This window comes from Mustela erminea, chromosome 4 (assembly GCF_009829155.1).
Source record: "Mustela erminea isolate mMusErm1 chromosome 4, mMusErm1.Pri, whole genome shotgun sequence".
Taxonomy (NCBI): Eukaryota; Metazoa; Chordata; class Mammalia; order Carnivora; family Mustelidae; genus Mustela; species Mustela erminea.
This window is the reverse complement of record NC_045617.1, coordinates 15,568,421-15,587,616: the sequence shown is the minus strand read 5'-3', so window position 1 is coordinate 15,587,616 and position 19,196 is coordinate 15,568,421. Positions and strand designations below refer to the sequence as shown.

The 19,196-nt window shown below is 43.6% G+C and overlaps 1 protein-coding gene across 3 annotated transcripts in view; it reads left to right on the top strand.

Moving 5' to 3' along the window:
• The window catches only part of MTHFD1L (methylenetetrahydrofolate dehydrogenase (NADP+ dependent) 1 like), a 186,457-nt gene that overhangs the window by 97,809 nt on the left and 69,452 nt on the right, over nt 1–19,196 (top strand). For 2 of the 3 annotated variants that reach the window (XM_032338740.1, XM_032338741.1), the window contains exons 21-23: nt 12,740–12,879; nt 18,100–18,141; nt 18,968–19,068. In XM_032338740.1, coding sequence (XP_032194631.1) covers nt 12,740–12,879; nt 18,100–18,141; nt 18,968–19,068 — 283 coding nt within the window. Of the gene's footprint in view, nt 1–8,814; nt 8,890–12,739; nt 12,880–18,099; nt 18,142–18,967; nt 19,069–19,196 lie in introns of those variants that run through there. The other variant, XM_032338743.1, reaches the window with a different exon arrangement.

Here is a 19,196-nt window from a genome sequence, read left to right as displayed (position 1 = left end):
AGTGAAAAAGCCGGTTTGGGGGATTGTAAGTACAGTCTAACACATTCTTAAGATATAAAAATAGCACTACATTCTGTTTATACCTCTGTATGTATGTTCAAGCAGGAACGTACAACCTGGATAAGGACCAGGTTCCTCAGAGTTTCTCTTGAAGGGATGAGGGCACAGGGGAGGGAGCTCAACTGGGGACCCAGGCACCAGGGACCTCAGCTCTCTCTATGCTGTTTACCTTCTTTGTAAAAGGAAGAGGCGGTTGTGGCAAAATGTTCATGTTTGTTACTTACGCATTGGGAGGGTGGGGGTGGGAGGAAATGCGCGTCTGTAATTTGGGCAGAGGCTGAGACCAGAGCCTCTGATTGGCAGTCCTCATTAGAATGTGGTCGAGGATTTAGCTTTTTTTGAGCTAAATCTGGATGTTAATAGTCATTCTTAGAGGTTCAGGGCTTGATGTTACTTTCTAGCCAAAGTGATGGATGAATGCCCACAGCTGACGTAGTCCAGCGGGCCTAGCTGGGTGGTGAGGCTTCCTCTACACACTGAACTGGGCGAAACCAAGGCTGCGTGCCCTGCTGTCCAGGGGCAGTGAATATCCTTATTCCACACTGAGGTGTTCAGTCATCTTCTCATGAATGAGGTTCTTAGAAAATGTTCCATATTTTCGGGGCACCCAGGCTCAGGCAGTTAAGCAGCTGCCTTTTCAGCTCAGGTCAGAATCCTGGGGTCCTGAGATCAAGTCCACATCAGGCCCCCTGCTTCTCCCTCTCCCTCTCCCTGTCCCCTCCGTTCATGCTCTGGCTCGCTCTGTCTCTCTCGAATAAATAAATAAAAATCCTTTATTTAAAAAATGCTCATATTTTCAAGTGTTGAGCCACACGAACATTCTGAACACCAAGCACTAACAATCTGAATGTCCTCTCTTGATTTTCCCCCATCTTTTGTCCTTTCTTGTTTGTTTTATAAAATTGCATGAATGCTTTGGTTGAGTGTAGATTGTTATTACTTTTTAGGGTTAGGCAATAATTTAATGATGTAACTTCTAAAAATATTCAAAACAACTACAAAAACAGGGGTTTTTTTGCCTCCAAAAAGCATTTCTTTGTTGAGCACATAACACACACAAAGGAGCTAGCATTGAGAGCAAGAATCATTCTTGAAGTCAGAGGAGCGGGAAGTCCTTTGGAGCTCCACACATAGATCCTGTCCTTCTCCGTGCTGGCATGCGTTCTTGTTCCTGGAGCTTGTGATCAGACCCACTCCCAACAGTTACATTGCATCACATAGCTTTGGGGCATTTATGGGCACATCTCAACCTCTAAAATTTCAGTTCTTTCATCAGCAAAACTTTAAGCGAATCTCACATCTTTTCTAAATTAGAAATGTAACCTTGACCTCAGTCCCAGAGTTACCATTGTTCACAGAAAGAAAACACTGTGTAATGTTGAAATAATGTGCAAACTGAAATGATAGAAATGAAAAATACTTTAATGTTTCTGAAGAGGCTTTGTTCCCACAAACGCATCAGTTAAGATTAGGCTCACCCGCAAGTAACAGCAACAGCGAAAGAAAGGCACCCAAAGCAAATACAAGTTCATTACTCTGTCACAAAGAAGAAATCCAGTCTAGACTGGAATGGCAGCTCCTCAATCATCAGGGGCTCTATGCTGCCTAGTAGTCTAAGATGGTTGCCCAGTTCCAAGCCATCACATCTGTATCCCAGCCAACAAGGAAGAAAAAAGAAAGGCGGAGACTTCCTGGAAGTTACTTATTAATTAATCCTCTTAGTCACACTTAAGTACAGCTAAGCCATACTTACCTACAAGAGAAGCTAAGACTTTCCAATTTCTCCATGGTCTCTTTTGAATAGAAAGGTGAGTTGAAAAGCCACTCCCAGCATGACATAGCGCCAGAGGTTTTCCAAACACTCAATTGAATTAATGCTTCATCACCATGTCACCATCTTCATATCCTTTTCGACGGCACCTGCCCCAGACTGTGGCTTCTCTCTACAGCCGCGCTCAGGATCAACTTCTACATCAGCCAAACCGACCAGCTCATTTTCATTCTTCAGTACATCACAGACTATTTTTGAAGAAGAGTTTAGAACATGGCCAAAAGTGAGACCAGTTTTATGAATCATGACTCCTTCTTATAATGCAATACCATATAATAAAATATTATCTGGCAGATGTTAGTATCTTGGGGGAAATGCTCCACATTGGGTTCCCTGAAAAGATCAGGATACAAAAGTGTTCTACAGAGCGCGACACCCATTAGGTCGGAGATAAAGGCAGGTAAGTAGGGACCCATGTCCTTGTGAGAGCGTGTACTCGCTGCCCTGTAGACCCGTCTCAGAAATTTGCAAGATATATGGGCATAATGAAGACTTGTTAGAATGCTTACCTTTTGCCAGTACCATGATAGTGAATATTTCTATACTCTTAGCAGTTCCCTGTGTAATACACGTAATCCTGTTTCAATCATCAGCTTTACCCAAGTCAGACCCACTTTTAGAGAAAAGGCCAGGCTGAGGATGCGCCAGAGAGAAGCAGAGGAGAAAGCAATGGCAAATTGAGGGTTTGCTCTTTGTTCACACAAAATGAGAAGTAAGTAAACTGTAGTTTCAGCTCCTTTGGGGCTTAGGGATAGGGTAGAGGTCAGGAGGTGGGAAGATTAGAATTATTCCTGATTATTTACTGCTTTTTCCCCAGAAAATGCATTACGGAACATCTCAAGGGTATCTTTGCTCTGTCAACAACAGTAGAGTGATAGCCAGGATCATAGATTCTAGTGAAAATGGTGAAAAGTGCCTGATTTGGTTTTTTTTCCTCCACATCAAATTTTCCAATAATGTATCACTAATAATATATTCATTTTTTAAAAGATCTTATTTATTTCTTTGAGAGAGAAAGAGAGCACAAGATGTGAGAAGGTCAGGGGGAGAAGCAGACTCCCATTGGGGCTAGGAGTCCGATGTGGGTCTCCATCCCAGGACTCCAGGGTCATGACCTGAGCCGAAGGCAGTCGCTTAACCAACTGAGCAACTGAGCCACGCAGGTGCCCAATATATCCATTTTTTAAACAGAAAAAGGCGATATTGAAAATAAGCCATAGGAAAAAATATGCACATACTTCCTTTTCAAGGTTATTTTCTTAACTGGGACCTTCTTACAAATGTAAATATGAATTACTGGTCTTTTCAGTACATTCTCATTTTTTTGTCTTAAAATCAGATCCTTTCAAGGTCCAGTCCTACTGGGCGAGTGGGATGTTCATCTTCCGCTCCTGCCCACGTCCTTTCTACCGAAGGAAACGTAGAAAGCAGGACCATGCAGACCATTGCTGCCTCCATGCCCAGCCTTAGGGTCAGTGAGAGGAACGTTGCTTCTGTAACCCTAAATATAAAGATAATGGTTGATAACACTGAGCTTGGGGTCATTGTTCCTTGTGAACTCTCTGTGCTCTTTGCACCAGTCCTGAGCAGAATGGAGCCAGGCCTGAATAATCATGACATTGATCTTATAGGAAACCAGCAGGACTAGACACAACTGTAAAACCAGCAGGTCTAGCCTTCTCCCTTCTTAGATAAAAAACCTGCAAAGTAGAGTCTGGGCCAGTGACCCTTGTCACTGCATGTGCACACACGTGTGTTGTACACGAAAACTGAATCACATCTTCTGAAACAATATTACTTCTTCCCAATATGTGTGACGTATCCTAATATTTCCTATACTGTTTCTTTTTCTCTTTAATTCTGGGTGCAACCCTATAAATTGATTTTGTTACGCACTAGTGGATCTCCGCCTTCAGTTTGGATAATCCCTGCTCTGTCTGCTTTTTGAATACATTGTAGCATCTTCCAGCTTTCAAGTTCAAAATGCTTTCCTGTTGTTTTAGTTTCTTCCATTAGAAGTTGCGCTAGTAGGAATGTTGATACATTTCATTTGTTCTCAAGCTCAGTAATCATAGTTTCACTTGCTAGGTTTCTTATACTTACAGAGAAAGCTGTTACAGGTCTTTTTTTTTTTTTTAAGATTTTATTTATTTATTTGACAGAGAGAGATCACAAGTAGACAGAGAGGCAGGCAGAGAGAGAGAGAGAGGGAAGCAGGCTCCCTGCTGAGCAGAGAGCCCAATGCGGGACTCGATCCCAGGACCCTGGGATCATGACCTGAGCCGAAGGCAGCGGCTTAACCCACTTGAGCCAGGCGCCCTATTACAGGTCTTTTGATGTTGTTGTTGTTATTTCCTGGAAACCTTTCAGATAAAATATATTCCTCTTTTGACATCTTTACTTTTTTCCTCCATGGGCTCATTTTCGTAAAATGCTCCGTGAAAAATGTCCTGTTTCATCTTTTGATTATTGTAGGGTGAGATGTTAGGGGCAAAGCCTTTCCGAATTGGCCTCTCTTTGGAGTTATTTTCCTTGTGTCCAGTTCTTGGGAGCAGCAGGAAAAGAGCTCTGCCTCCATGCAATCATCCAAAATTCCAGGCCTCTAGCCAGAACTCTGGGGCACTATTGTTTGCTAAAAACAGAAGGGTTAAAACCCTGGTCATGGCGATGACATTGTCCAAATGCTCACGATTGCAACAAGAAGATGGGAACTATTTGGATAATGGACTCATGGATTTAATTCAGTTGGATTTTTATAAGGGAGGTAAAAATAACATGTATAATTTAATTTTCATCTTTAACATTTTTTTCCAAAATTAAATTTCATTTTGGTCAAAATTATTTTATAAAATAGGATGATTAATGATGGTTTCAAATAATGGGAACCGGCATCTGTAATTAACTCCAGAGGAAGGAAATTATGGGTCCTGATACCAAAGCACATCTAAGTGGCATTACTGGCATTTTCAAAGTTTGTTTTTGTTTTGTTTTGTTTTGTTTTGTCATTACTGAAAACATATGGTTCAAGTTGATCTATGTCCTTTCTATACTTTGCTTATCTTTTTCTTTCTTTTCCCCAGATACATCCTCAGTAACTTTCTCATGTATTCTATACAGCTACCAAAATTTCCTAATATATGTAAGCATTGCCATTATCAAAAGGGTAGGTGGAAAGGCCCAGGCTAGTATGAATACTGTTTTCTTACTGATTTCCTTGTGTGGGTCTCCTCATTTGTGCCCCGTTGATTCTATATATTCTTAGGAAAATTTAATCTTAAGACATTTAATAAAACTAAATCCAAAAGAGCAGAAAGGATTTGATTTTTTGTAAAAATCCATAGCCTTAAGGTCAGTTGGATCCTCAAAATTAGTATGTTTGACATCAAGTTTTCTTTTTTTTTTTTTTTTAGCTACAGCAATAATGCTAAGCTTCCCTTATAATTAATGGTTCATCCTGGTTTATTTAGTCTCCTTCTAGTCACTGAAAACAATTAAAATGTTCACAGGCTAGCCTACCTCAAGTTCCAGTTCAGAATTCATGTGCCTCTGTGACTTTGACCAGAGTCTTCCCGAGTTTCTCAGCAGACAGCTGCAGCTGGATAGACGTGTTTACATAGGGCAGAAAGTCGGTTCGAAGAGTCTGGTTTCCACTTCCTTTGGTGCTGTTCAGGAATTATAGCCCACAGTGCTTCGGAATGAAGTCTAGTCCGGCATATTCCTTGCTTCCTCCTGTACAAGGTTTTATTTTTATTTCTGGTTTGTTGGGTGAAAATAAAGGCTGGTGGTGCGGAGGCTGCACTTTCATCCCTCCCTTTGTTTGGAAGAAATCCTTTCGAGGATTCGGTTAGCAGGATTGGCCCTGTGCAGACATACTTCTTTTCTCCGCCCCTTTTGAGCCAAGTGGGTTGCAAGGACTAGTTCTTCCGTGAGCCCTTTCACAGTCCATAAGCTCAAGTTCATGTCCCAAAGTGATGGGGAACTCAGTATTGTCATATATTTGATACCTATGTTTTTGCATGTATCATAAAGGAAATAATTACTGCCATTATAAACTGGCTATGAAATCTGAAAGTTTTGATCTTCTGAGGACACATGGAATTGAGGACCCATTAGTTAGCCAGACACTCAGAGGAAAATGATCTTGGTGCCTCAGTTTAACTTTATCTCAGAGCCAAGGAGGGGTTTCCCCAAGGTAAAACAAGCATAAGAGTCTAGAGTTAAAGCAGTTGTTGCATTTTCTCCCACCATGGTGATGATGGTGATGAACAGGAACGTGAGAGATAGTGGGGGTTGTTCATGGCCCCCTCCAGTCCTGGGAAGGCAGATGCCTGGCTGGAGGAGGCTGGGAGGTCAAGGCTAGGGGTCTGACTCTCCCAGCGGAAGAGAGCCGTTTGCTTTTCAGGAGGCCAAGTGGCTGAGGGAGTGTTCTCTGCTGTGGCCCCTTGCACATTGGGTACCAAGCCCAGTGGAACCAGTCCTGGGAGCTTCGTCTCTGGGAGCTCTTTGCTCGTTGCCCTCCCGTGTACTCCCTGCTGCCGCCTAGGATTTGGCCCTGTTGGCACATAGACCAAGAAGTAAGAGAGGATTATGATTCATAGTCCCTAGATCATTTGCTCCAAGAGAGAAAACAAATTTATGAATTCAGTTTAAGAAAGAAATGCGTATCGTAATGAAGAAGACTCCAGATGTTGTCACAGCAGGTCCATATTGCACTGAGGAGACAAGTCTGGGTGCACCTGTCAGAGTTCAGGCAAAGAATTCAGAGCTACGCTTCATCTACCAAAATATTGAAGTACAAGGTGTCAAGACTTTTGGTGGAAGCAGAACCTACCAAGCAGTTCAGCTGGAGGAAAGGAAAGCTGTGTGTTTAATTGGCTCGGGGACAGGACGGCAGGGCAGGGACACCGGCACAGACTGCCATCGGATGGGCCACAGTTTCATCCCGAGCTCCATCCCTCATAGCTGGGCGAGGTTGGGAAGAATGGCTTACCCTTAATCGTACGAGCCGTTTGTGGCAGGTAAAGGTCCCTCGCAGGTTGGTTAAAAGAGTGAAACAAGACAGACAACATCTAGTATGTTGACTGACACATAGGCAGAGCTTAGTGAATGTTAGTTCTGTGCTTTCTCCATGCCCGGTCTCTAATTAGAATAGCTTTCCCCATTGTGTGTGTTTCTTCTTGGCAGGAAGACTGACCATTGCTCCCACCTGTGTTGTTCCACACTGATTTTTTTTTGGTATCCATCCTTCCCTGCTCTCTTGCGCAGTGAGTGCCGCACCTCCCACGAGGCCCTTACTACTTTCCATCTCTAGGAATGGCGATGGTGGAGTGAACATGCAGGAATTTTACTGTCACTATCCTATCTCAGGAACTTACGGGATGTAAGGGTATCGTTAGCATAACAGTTTTATATAATTTTTTATTCTGGCATCTGGCGTTTGTAACGTTCTCAGGGAAGAGTATCTGGACCATTTAAGGCGCCTTCGTCATGCTTAAGCCATAGCAGTATCGACCTCTGGTATTTTAGTGGATAATTCTGGTTTTTGTTTTTTTTAGAGGGGAATTGGTGAGGCTGCTGTGCGTTGTAGGATATCTGGCAGCAAACCTGCCTTCTACTTCCTAGATGCCAGTGACAGCAACAGAAAATAACAGCGGACATTGCCAAATGTCCGGGGTGGGGGGCGGGAGAATGGGGGCAGAATCAGCCCGCGTTAGAGAACCACTGGTCTGTCCTTAAGGTTTGTGATTCCATAGCAACGGGGTCAATAAATGTACTAAAGCAAGGCCTGAAATCAGGGCACGCCCCATGAAACTAATGCAGTATATGACCACTGAATTGAATTTAAGTAAAAAATTTTTCTTAAAAGAAGTAAATGTGAAACAGACATGAATTCAAATTTATTATGTACTGATAAACAGATAAAAAAATTTTAAATACCAGAGGGAATTCAAGGAAGAAAAAGTACAATAAGGACAGTCAGAAAGATGTTCCTTTTTAATGAGGCGATTCACATTTCTGTTTGTCATGTTAAAAATGGACTTTGTTTCCTCCCTAAATGAAGACATGAGTACATACGGAGTGCTTAAGAGCTAGGCGACATAAGAGAGATTCAGTATTTGTTAGATGAGAAAAAATGGAGGCTTTTCTTTAATGCTGAGATGCATGTGTTTAATTAAAAGTGCTTTTAAATAGAATGCCAAGGGACAGAAAGCATGTATTGCAGAAGAGATCCCTGAGCTGAGCATCCAAGGGACCCAGGACACCATCTCAGCAAGGTCACTGGCCAGGCACCTTCCCCCAGAGCTCTAGAATTTTATGAGCCCATAATTTTTAGGTCCCCCATGAGGTGGTAATGTCAATGCTTTTTTTTCTCGTAAGTCAGCTGATTGGTGCTTGCTTATCCCCGTCCTCATTGTGATAAAATCTTCAGTGCATTGTGTACTGAAAACTGGACACATGATAGATAATTTGATATAGAAAAATCATCTCTCTGCCTCATCGAAAAATTTCATAGACTTGCCTGCAGGTCACGTTTTATTGTCATTTCCACTCAGTTTGTCCAGTGTGGCTTGGGGCGCCCTCGCGGAGCAGCGGGGGAGGCAGGTGCCTGGTTGTGCAGTGTTGGTTTTCACGCTCTACCTGAACCCTGAGCTCTGTTTCCTGCGAAAGTGCTCACAGGATTTGTCCAAACAGCTAGTCCCTTCCCAACGCAGACCCGCCGACACTTCCTTTCTGAACAGATTTTGGGTTATAAGGTTGGAGTCAAGTCTTGCTTCCAAATCACGACCTAACAGCCTCTGTGCTTACACAGAAGAGTATCAGTTTCCTGTTTTCCGTCCTGCTGTCAGGTGAATAGCTGTGACCTCCGCACCCCCCCGCCCCCAGAGAGATTGCCAGGACCGATAATTGTTGTGGCACACGCATTTTCCTGCAAGCCTTTTTAAATATGCCGCTTTCAGAAGGCTCCATTACTTGCTTTTCAAGAATGCAAAGTCGTAGTAAGTATCCTTGCTTCATGACTCAAGCACAGGTGCCTATTAAGATCAACAGTAAGTAATTCTCAAGTGTGCACGTCCTTTGAAATTTATCAAAAGCAGTAAACAGGGTAAGTACTAAATTGCTTATTTCTGATACCTGGGAGTAGTTAGCTTACAGGGTGCTCTGCCGACCATTGTCAGAGAGTGTCTGGGAACCCAGAACCTGTCAGTGAGAGTGGCTTGTCCCCTGCTCGCTTCCAGACCCACAGATTCGCAAGACACAGACATAACAGCACTGCACACAGTCTGTTCCCAAGCCGACCCGTATGTTTGTCCCCTATGAAGTGGTGCTTACGTGTGTGATTATCGACTGTGCACCAGCACACCTTCTCCACGCTGTTTTCCTTAGCAGCCCAGTATTCGAAAACAAATAACACAGAAACGATTCCATGCCATATTCCGTGCAAAGTGTGAGAATCTGGCACTTTCTTCTGTTTTCTACACATTATTTGCCTCCATATTTCCTTTGCATTTGGAAGCCATAGCCCCTGGACCTCTATTACTGTATCCTGTTTCCTTCACCAACTGCAGTTCTTTGTTACTACCCCCCCCACCCCCAGTTTGTCTCTTCAGATACAGAACTAAGCTTAGCTGGCCCGTTTAGCCATCTGCGATTGGTCATACCTTTATCTGTGATGACATTTATACCTTTTGTTAAGCCTGTTTTGCTACTGCAGGGAAAAAGGAAGCACGATAGGGTGATCGGAAAACATTTTTCATTGTTGAATTTTATGGTTTGTGTCCACCTCTCTCCCCTGAACGATGGCCAGGACGCGATCACCTTGGCCTCTGAGTCACGCTCCGCTGGTTCCTTCACATCTCTGATCATTCATTCATTCGCGCGCACCCGGTACCGGGACAGGCACCGGACGTCCGGAGCTGAGTAGGACATGGTCCCTGGCCTCTGAGTGGGAGAGGCCACGTAAGTCTAGTTGGGACGCCCCGTGCAGAGAGAGACGAGAGCACGGTAAAGGAGCAGACCACAGGGCCGGCCAGCTCTCCGTGAGGGGGTCCGGGCAAACTTCTGGAACATCTGAGCCGAGGCTTAGGCAGTGAGTTAAAGAGGAGAGGCGGGAGAGAGGAACGTGCCCGTTGTTCCCATCTGGAGGAGGCTCGGAGATGACAAACACAGTACTGTGAGCTCGGCAGGAAACTCGGTATTAGTGAAGAACCAGATTTCAGGCAGAGTGGACGTGGACGTGGACGTGGACGTGGACGTGGACGTGGGCGCGTACTTGAGGTTACATCGGGGTGGCCTTAGTGTTAATGATAAGGCACGTGGAAGTTTTCCTTGAGGCAGTAATGAGCTGTTGAAGGGAGGAGAGCGTGGCCGCCACATGGTGAAGTTGAAGGAGGGAAGAGGCGGATTGTGAAGTGAGCTTGCAGCGTTTCAGCAGAATGAAAGGATTTTAAATAACTGCTCTTCATATAGTTGTGGCCAAGTGTTGGAAAACTTTGCTGTCCTCCCGCTGCCTTTTTGTTTTGTTTTAGAGATGCACAAGTTCATCAGTGCCTACTGTATGCCTTGCAGTGTCCGTGTCTCACACAGACGTGCCCCCTTTCCTCTTGGAGCTTGGTCTAATACAGGAGCTTCAGGTGGAAACCGGCGTCCGGCTGGAAGGACCTTGACCAAACACCGCACACAGTCATCTGTGTAGCAACACCGAGCAGTTTCTCCAGTATAACAGCATTGAAAACACACACGCGCACACTTGCTGCTTGACTCCCTGCCCCTCAGAGCTGATCAGCCCAGAGAACAGGTTGTGTTGGTTGAGGTGACGGACTCCTCCCGTCGGCATGGATCATTTCTCTTCTCTTCCCAGATCGACTCTGCTCGTGCTCTCTCCTTTGCCTGCGAATCCTTTCACTCCTCCCTAACCCCTCCCTCCACCCCCAACTCGAGAGCTCCTGTGTCCCTCAGAGACTGACTCCCTTCACCCCCATTCTCCAGCCCTACCCCGCAGCCTCCATCCCTCCCCGCACCGCACCCCTTCCCTCGGGTCCAGTAGCAGACAGTCTCACCCCTCAGCCCTCTGGAGTGCTTCACGTCAGAGACCCTAATCCTGGGACACTACCCCCTGAGCAAAATGCCTGGGCGTAGCAGGAATTCGTGCAATGCTTAAGAATTGAGTATGATTTCTAGCAAGTGGGAGAGTTGTTCTCTTGGTAACAGGGATGCGGACCGTTTTGTGAGTGCCTGCTACCCACCATAAGGCAGTAATGAAGTAGTTGACATGTGTTATCTCGCTTGAATCCCCCAGCAAGTCAAATGAGGACACTGAGATTCTAGTAGGTTAAGTAACTCACCAGCATTCACTGGCCGCTCACCAGCATTCACTGTGCTCGTGTGCACAGCTGTCCGGACTGCATCCAGTCTGCCTGATACTAACCAGGAGGATGGCCACCGTTCCTCTTCTGGGAGCCCACCCTGTAACGACCTTTGACAAAACTAACTGAACATCCCTCTTCTGTGGGCCGCTGTACCACTCCCATGCTAAAGTCACCACAGCTTTTCCCAGGGGACCCCGGAGATCGGGATTGTTACTGTCCATGAGCTTCTCTGGTTTTGACCACCACTGATCAGATCACTAGAATTGTCCCAAATAGTAGTAGAAAGGAATGCTGTACAGCTTACTCGAAAAAAATAAAATAAAGGACATAGTGACTTTATAGCTAAATTCATTCCAAATTGAATATTTTTAGAGAAATATTTTTCAATTTGTCAAAAGCATATCAGCAGTCATAAAAATTTTTTACATCCTCTGGCACCATTCTCTCACCCGTGGGAATTTAGTCCAAGAATATAATTTGAAAGAGGTTAAATCTCATCTGCACAGATATTTTGCAGTATTATTTATATTGGAAACAACCCAAATGTCTAACAGCAGGGGGAACAATTTTGTAAATCTTGATACATCCACCTAGCAAAGTTATAAACTAAAAAAAAAAAAAGTTATAAGCTGTCACCTAAGATCATAAATTTCGAAAGCTTGTAGTACAGGAAGAAAAGTGTCTGAAAATTTTAAAGTAAAGGGGCAAACTACAAAATTTTACCTATTGTGTAAGAATTTACAAGCATATGAAGTACGTAAAGGAAACCATAAAGAATTAGAATGATGGGCTGATGTACTTAGAATTTGAACTTATTATGCGACACTTCATGATTTTACTTTCTGAATTCTTATTAAAATGTGTGGGAAGGCAAAGTTACGTGCTGTCTCAGCTACCTCCCCAGGAACATCTCTAGCAATCTGGGGCAGGAGAGGGGCTGGCTGAAGGTGACTGTCATCTGTGCTTCTGCAAGAAATACGCTGTCTTATCAGGCCTGATGATTCATCTTCTTAAGCCACTCAACTAACTTGAATTTTGTCAATGGACAGAAATGACCGGGTGGCATTGAATAAATGATTCTGTGCATGTTGTAAAAAAGTAAAAAGGATCTGCTAACGGTGTCCTTTGATACAATCAGGAACAGAATTAAAAAGTTGACAGTCCCATCTGTGGTAAATGCTTTGCTTTGGGTGGCCATAGCGGAAGAAGAATCTTGCCCTTGGCAATGAATCCTTAAAGCATGGTAGCCTAAAGCAGAGTGGAGAGCCATCTTTTTAGAGAGCGTAGGGAAGTGGAAGGTTTTCTCTGCCTACGGGAGAATCATTTTACCGTTGCATAGGAACAAGATGGAATGCAGGGGAGCAGCCTGGAGGTGGTGGCCACTTCAGCAGTCCTTTGAACCAGAGTCATACCTGCGACTGCCAAAACCTGCCCTTGTTTTGAGAAGCTGATAGCAAGTTTCCACCTTGATTCTCCACAGTAACTGAAGCTGGCTTTGGTGCTGATATCGGGATGGAGAAATTTTTCAACATCAAGTGCCGAGCGTCTGGCCTGGTGCCCAACGCGGTCGTGCTGGTGGCGACGGTGCGAGCTCTGAAGATGCACGGAGGCGGGCCGAGCGTAAGTCCCCTGCTTCCTTCCCAGTAAAACACGTTTTAAAATTCAGATGAAGCAGGATTCCGCTTCAGACCTGCTCCATAGCTGTGGTATTTTTATATGTCTCCTTTTTTACAAATCACCCTTGTAAGGCTCTGGCCTTACATTTGGTAAATTCAAGTAAACGGGGACTCTCCCAAAGTCATTTCAAAGCAGTATTTTGGGAAGGAGCAGAATGTGACCACCTTTTAGTCCTAAGATTTATACCTGAAACTCAGATCAACATTTTATAATCTCATGGTGACGGGAGGCTGGAAGCTCTTGTTCCTGAGCAGAGAACATAAGAATTAGAGTGATTTCTTTTGTGGGTGAGGTTCTTTTGTTAGTGTTCGTACACACAGTTTTTTTGGTTCACTGCACTGTCTCATCAGATTTCCTCCAGAACCATTTTCCCTCTGTTTCTGCTTATTCTGATTTCATTTTATAGCTCTGTTATGACACTGAATTATTTCTAAAAGAGCTTTGCTTGGAAAAGACACCCTGTTTTAACTTTTTTTTACAGACTTTTGATATTAACCTGCCTTATATACATAATTCACACACATTTGAAAGAAAATTTTTTCTTTTTTCATTTTTAGTTTTTTTTTCAGAGAGCATAAGAAATAACATACTTCAACTGAGTAACATACTTCATCTTTGAAATAAAATTAAGTTGGAGTGTCGTTATTATTTATACTGTTGTTACATTAGACAAACTACCAAATCGGATTGCTTCATTGGTAATGCTATGTATACAAAAGTCACATAATCAATGATTATTACATAGCAGGAACAAGTAACAATTCATCATCATGAAATACGTCTCTGATGGGCATTGTATAATCATTTTAGCAATTCTTTGTCCTAGGAGAGTCTGACGTTATTTTATGCCATTTTATAGAGAAGGGATTTGAGGTTCAACCACTTCGGAGAATGTGAGCAGTGTGACCAGACTGAGAGCCAGATCTGAAGTCTGGGATTTAGATCCAAATTCCTTTCTCTGTCCACCAGGCAGAGCTGAGCGTTAATGAAGGGTAAACATTGAATCCCAAATCCACTAGTAATAACGAACACTTCGGTAATTCATTGTTGGCTAACACTTCATCATTAATTCAAATGTAAGATTGACAAAATGTGCATTATTAAGCAGTCGATCCTGAGGAATTCTGAGTTTGTTCAAAACACCATTTGTTGCTACAATGACTCCTGAACCTCAGATTTTGAATCTGTATACCAATTTCCATATTCAAAAAACTATTCCTGCTTCCATACAGTGCATTTGAAATTCTCCCTCACTGTTTTGCACCCCGAATGTTCTAAAACCAAAGCATTTTGGTACTGGAAAGGGCTTAGAGATTGAGTCTGGCTCAGTCCTTGTAAAGATGAAATGACTAAGCTAAGAGGAAGACTCACTGATTTGCTTCGTATCATCCATCTTCTTAGGGGACTAACCAGACTCAAGGTCTCTTGAGTTCTAGTCGAGTGTTTTTCCATACTCTCCTATCTGTCTCATTAAAAATTCTCTACATGATGTATAATCCTGTTTTAGTTCATCTTAATGTATGAGCTTGTTTTATAGTGGTTGCTTTTCCCTCTTTTGTATGCCTTCTACTTCACATCTTGTTTCCGGCCCAGTGATTGTAACAGGACTCACAAGGGGTAGGCACAGATCTGTGCAGAGGATGATAAAAAGAAAGGATCAGGAAGCCTGGCTCAGCTTAGTATCCCTCTCCCGAGCTCCAGAAGAGCCTTCCCCAATGCACTGTTTTATGACTCTCTGTGTGTGTGTCTCTCTTCTCTACTCTGAATTCCTTGAGGTAAGGGACTATGTCTTATTAATGTGTGTATCCCTAATGCCTGGCAGAGTCTGTATCCAGGAAATGTTTTCAACAACTAAATAATAAATGAACTTTCATCTTCTTAATCCTATACTCTGTATTATCCATCTCAGTGTCTTTCCTTCGTACTTGAAACAACTCTGTGATAATGTTTTTGATCCATTATAATTTCTACTTCCTTTGGATATCATTACACAAATAACCATAGCAGCCTCTTATGTTTATCCAGCTTGTTTTTTTTCCATAATTTGTGCAGTGGAAAATCCTGTCCTCCTTGAACTTGCCCATTTTAGCCCCAATAATTTTAAATTCATATCCTGTCTTCCAAAGTGCTGACCATTCATGCTGCAGTGTAGGAGCTAATATTGTTATACTGATGGATCCTTGATAGCCTTTACAATTAATTCTTTAAATACATCGTATTAAGAACCAATACACTGTGTATCCATGCCAGAAGAGATTTACTGTAAGAAACTGGCTCACACATTGTCAGTCATGGAGGCTGATAAGGCCAAAATCTACAGAGGGGCTCACCAGGCTAGAGCTTTAGGAGGGCTTCTTTCCAGTTCCAGTCCTACTCTAAAGGCAGTCCACTGGAGAATTTCTCTTGCACACAATCTTTTTCTTCTATTAGGGCCTTCAACGGACTGGATACAGACTAGCCACATGGTGTGGGTGGGACAGAAAGGCAGGGCACGGATCTGTTTTACTCCAAGTCCACTAATTTAAGAGAATAACCCCCAAAACACCCCACAGAAACACTCTGAATAATGTTGGACCAACTGTCTGCTACCCTGTGGCATGAACTGATACCTGAAATTAGCCATCCTGCCGTTGCTACTGCTGTTCATGGACAGGGCAATCACCAGATCTTCTTTTCTTTCTTTTTCTTTTTTTTTATTTTAATAACAAGTTGGCCTAGTACTGTTTATTTAAATAGGCCCTCCTCCTGTCTGATCTTTATGCCTACTTGGTGATACATGTGTAGGTCTTTTTCTGGGATCTCTCTTCAGCTCCACTGGTCTGTTTACATATCACTGTGTCTGTGCCGCACTGGTCGCCTTTATGGCAAACTCCACACCTGTGTGTTCTGTTTCTGCATGCACGCCTGGCCTGGTATCGGTCCTTTTGGCTTCCATATGTATTTTAGAATCAGCTCATAAACCTCCGTAAAGAATCTTCTCAGCATTTTTACTGGAAGGGCATTGTGCCAAGAGGATATTTGATGGGTTGCCATCTAAGATCCTGGGATGCCTCTTCACTGATTTGGGTCTTTTTAAGTGTATTTTACTAACGACTTACAGTTTATTTAACAAAGGGCTTCTCCATCTTTTTATGGATTTGTTACTGTGTACTTTACATTTTTGTATAGTGTAACAGGTTGCTTATGGATTCTTATATACTGTTTTTATATCCACTCCTTTTTAAAATTAAGGTGTAATTGACGCAAAACCTTACATTAGTTTTAAGTGTCAAATAGAATGATTTGACATTTGTGTACATTACAAAAGGATCACAAATCTCATTCGCATCGGTCGCCATGCATAGTTACAAGAATTTTCTTGCAACGAGGGCTTTTATGATCTACTCTCGGGGCGCCCTGGGTGGCTCGTTGTTTAAGTGTCTGCCTTCGGCTCAGGTCATGATCTCAGAGTCCTGGTATAGAGCCCATAGCAGGCTCCCTGCTCAGCAGGGAGTCTGCTTCTCCCTCCCTCTGCCCCTCCCCCCTGCCTGTGCACATGGGCTTTCTCTCTCCCTTTCTCTCTATCTCAAATAAATAAAATCTTTAAAAAAAAAATCTACTCTCAGCAACTTTCAAGTATGCAGTACAGTATTATTAACTGTAGTCACAGACTATACATTACATCCCTGTGACTTTAAAATTGTCTTCTAAATTGTACTGATTTACCTGTAGACACTTGAGAGTTCCATGTGGTCAGTCATGTCTGAAAATAATGACAGTTTTGTTTCTTCTTTTCTAATCTTTGTGCTTTTTTCTTGTTACTAACCAGGTCTTTCTAGCTGGCAGTGCAGTGTTAGGTAGGAGTGGTAACAGTGGGTCTCCTTTTATTATCCTGATCTAAAGAGAATATGTTTAATACTTCTTAACTATATACGATTTTTCTACAGGTGTGTAGTGTATGTTTTTTATCCAATTAAGGAAACTGACTTCTCTTCTTATTTTGTCGTTTTTATTCTAAATAAATGTTGAATGACTTTCTTCATCTCTTGAGATGGTATGGTTTTTCTCTTTAATCTATTACTATTACAAATTATATTACTTACTCAACTTGAGTACTCCATCTTTGAACTGCTCTTGCCACCCCCATGTTGTTGTGAAAAATAGGCCACCCGAAGGGAAGAGTAATGGCAATTACTTTAACATTATTTAGAATTTATTGAGAATGATGGTGCACCTTCTATAAATCAGGTTTCATGCAAATTATGTCTCATTTTATGCTAGGATAATGGGCACCAGTGAGAAAGTTCTCCATATTGGCTCCAGTTAGAATCACCAGGGGAGTTTCTCAGTGTTACTGATCCTGGGTCTCACTCCCAGAAATCCTGGTTAAATTGGCCTGGGTGGAGCCCAGACAGACATCAGTGTTTCTTAAAAGCTTCCAGTAAGACTCTTAGGTTCAGCTGGGGCTGACAGTTGTTGGTTTAAAAGCACATTTTGTGCTTTTTAAATGCAGCTTTCTGAAAAGTGACCATGATTTGTTTTTCCTTCAGATCTTTATCAGAGTAAAAAAAAAAAATTTTTTTTTTAAGCAAAAACAAAGGGGGCAGAATAAATTGGTCAGGATTCCCAGTAACAGTAAATAAATCTTCTTCACTCCAGTGTTTAGTACGATGCCAATTAACCGCCGTTTATTTTTTTAAAGATAAGAAACCAAGCCTCCAGATTGGCAAACACATTAGCAAGTTGCTGGTTTCCAAGCGAGTTACCCTTGTCAGATCCACTCAAGTCTTTTCAATATATTTGGGCTTTTCAGCGCGCCCAGCCTGCTGGGTGCAGTTCAGTAAAAGGCATGTGCTCTGAGAGTTCCCCACTACCATGGCCATGCCTTTGTGGATGTATTTGGCTTCCATGGAAGTGGGTTCAGGAGATGAATGACAGAAGTGGGGGCCGTGCACCTGCCGGGCGAGCACGGGATTGGAGGTGGGTACAGGTGTGTGGGCAGGAGAAAGGAGGTCCTTCAGCCCCTACAGAAGCAAACACTGCAGTCCAGTAGGGCTCATTTGCATGCATTTTCCCCAAAGTGGCTAGAAATTCAACCTATCTGGCTACTCTTATATGCGACAAGTATCAGAATAAGCATTCTCATGGGTTTTTTCCCTTCATTTTTGCCTTTTTTTGTCTCAGGTAACTGCTGGGGTCCCGCTAAAGAAAGAGTACACCGAGGAGGTAAGGACAGGTGCCCCGAAGGCATCTGCGCAGAACCGTTTAAATCCAGCAAACCTCAGGCTAGCCGCTGGATCTCAGTCACGAATGATCCCTCCACCAATGGCCTCTTGAATACCACTTCTCTCATGATCCCGGAGGAAACCGGTGGGGGCAAGGGATAAAGTCCATTCAGTTAACTTTCCATTCTCAAGAAATAATGACTATAGGCTTCGTGTACGTACTGCTTCCTGCCCTCTGAGCAGCCATTAGAACAGGAGCCCAGTCTCCAGCACAGACACAAACATGAAGCTTATACCCTCGTATTCTTCTGCTGGGGGCGTGGAGGGGTTGGGCGGGGGGAGCTGCCTTTTGGAGCATATACAGTTGGCTCTATCACTCGCTTGAGTTCCTCAACTCTTAGGTAGACTTTGATTTACTGGCAACAGTACCTCTTAGCTCCTACAGGTGGCACCAGGGATTTGAGCCCAGAATGGCTGACCCACACTCCTCACCCTCCCCGGGGCCCTGTGCCCTCCTGTCTACCAACCTACAGAGAGCAGGCTCATTGCTTATGCCCCAGCCAGCAGCCAGCAGCAGGAATAGCCGCCTGGCCCAGTACCCCGGTACACCATTGGACGCGGAAAGCTTTCAGAAATTATTCTGCCTCTGAGCCTGCTCCTTCTGTACGCCACCTTTTCTTGGAGGAAAACGTGTTTTATGGGCTTGTTTTGTAGCTTCTAGGACAGTAAAGGGAGCGGGATGGAAGCCGAACCTGCCAGAGTGGACTTGCCAGCATACTTTGGCAGATTTGGTGGGAGGCGTTCATGGGGGTCTGGTTTCCTTCCAGAACATCCAGCTGGTGGCAGACGGCTGCTGTAACCTTCAGAAGCAGATCCAGATTGCTCAGCTCTTCGGGGTCCCGGTTATCGTGGCTCTGAATGTCTTCAAGTAAGTGAAGCCGCTGCTTCGCATGTGGTCCTCTTGCCGGCCGCCCTGTGAACTCTCTGGGTGCCTGGAGGGAGTTTGGTCTTTCGAAGGCTTCATCTGAAACTATATAGAAATACTCTGCTCCTTCT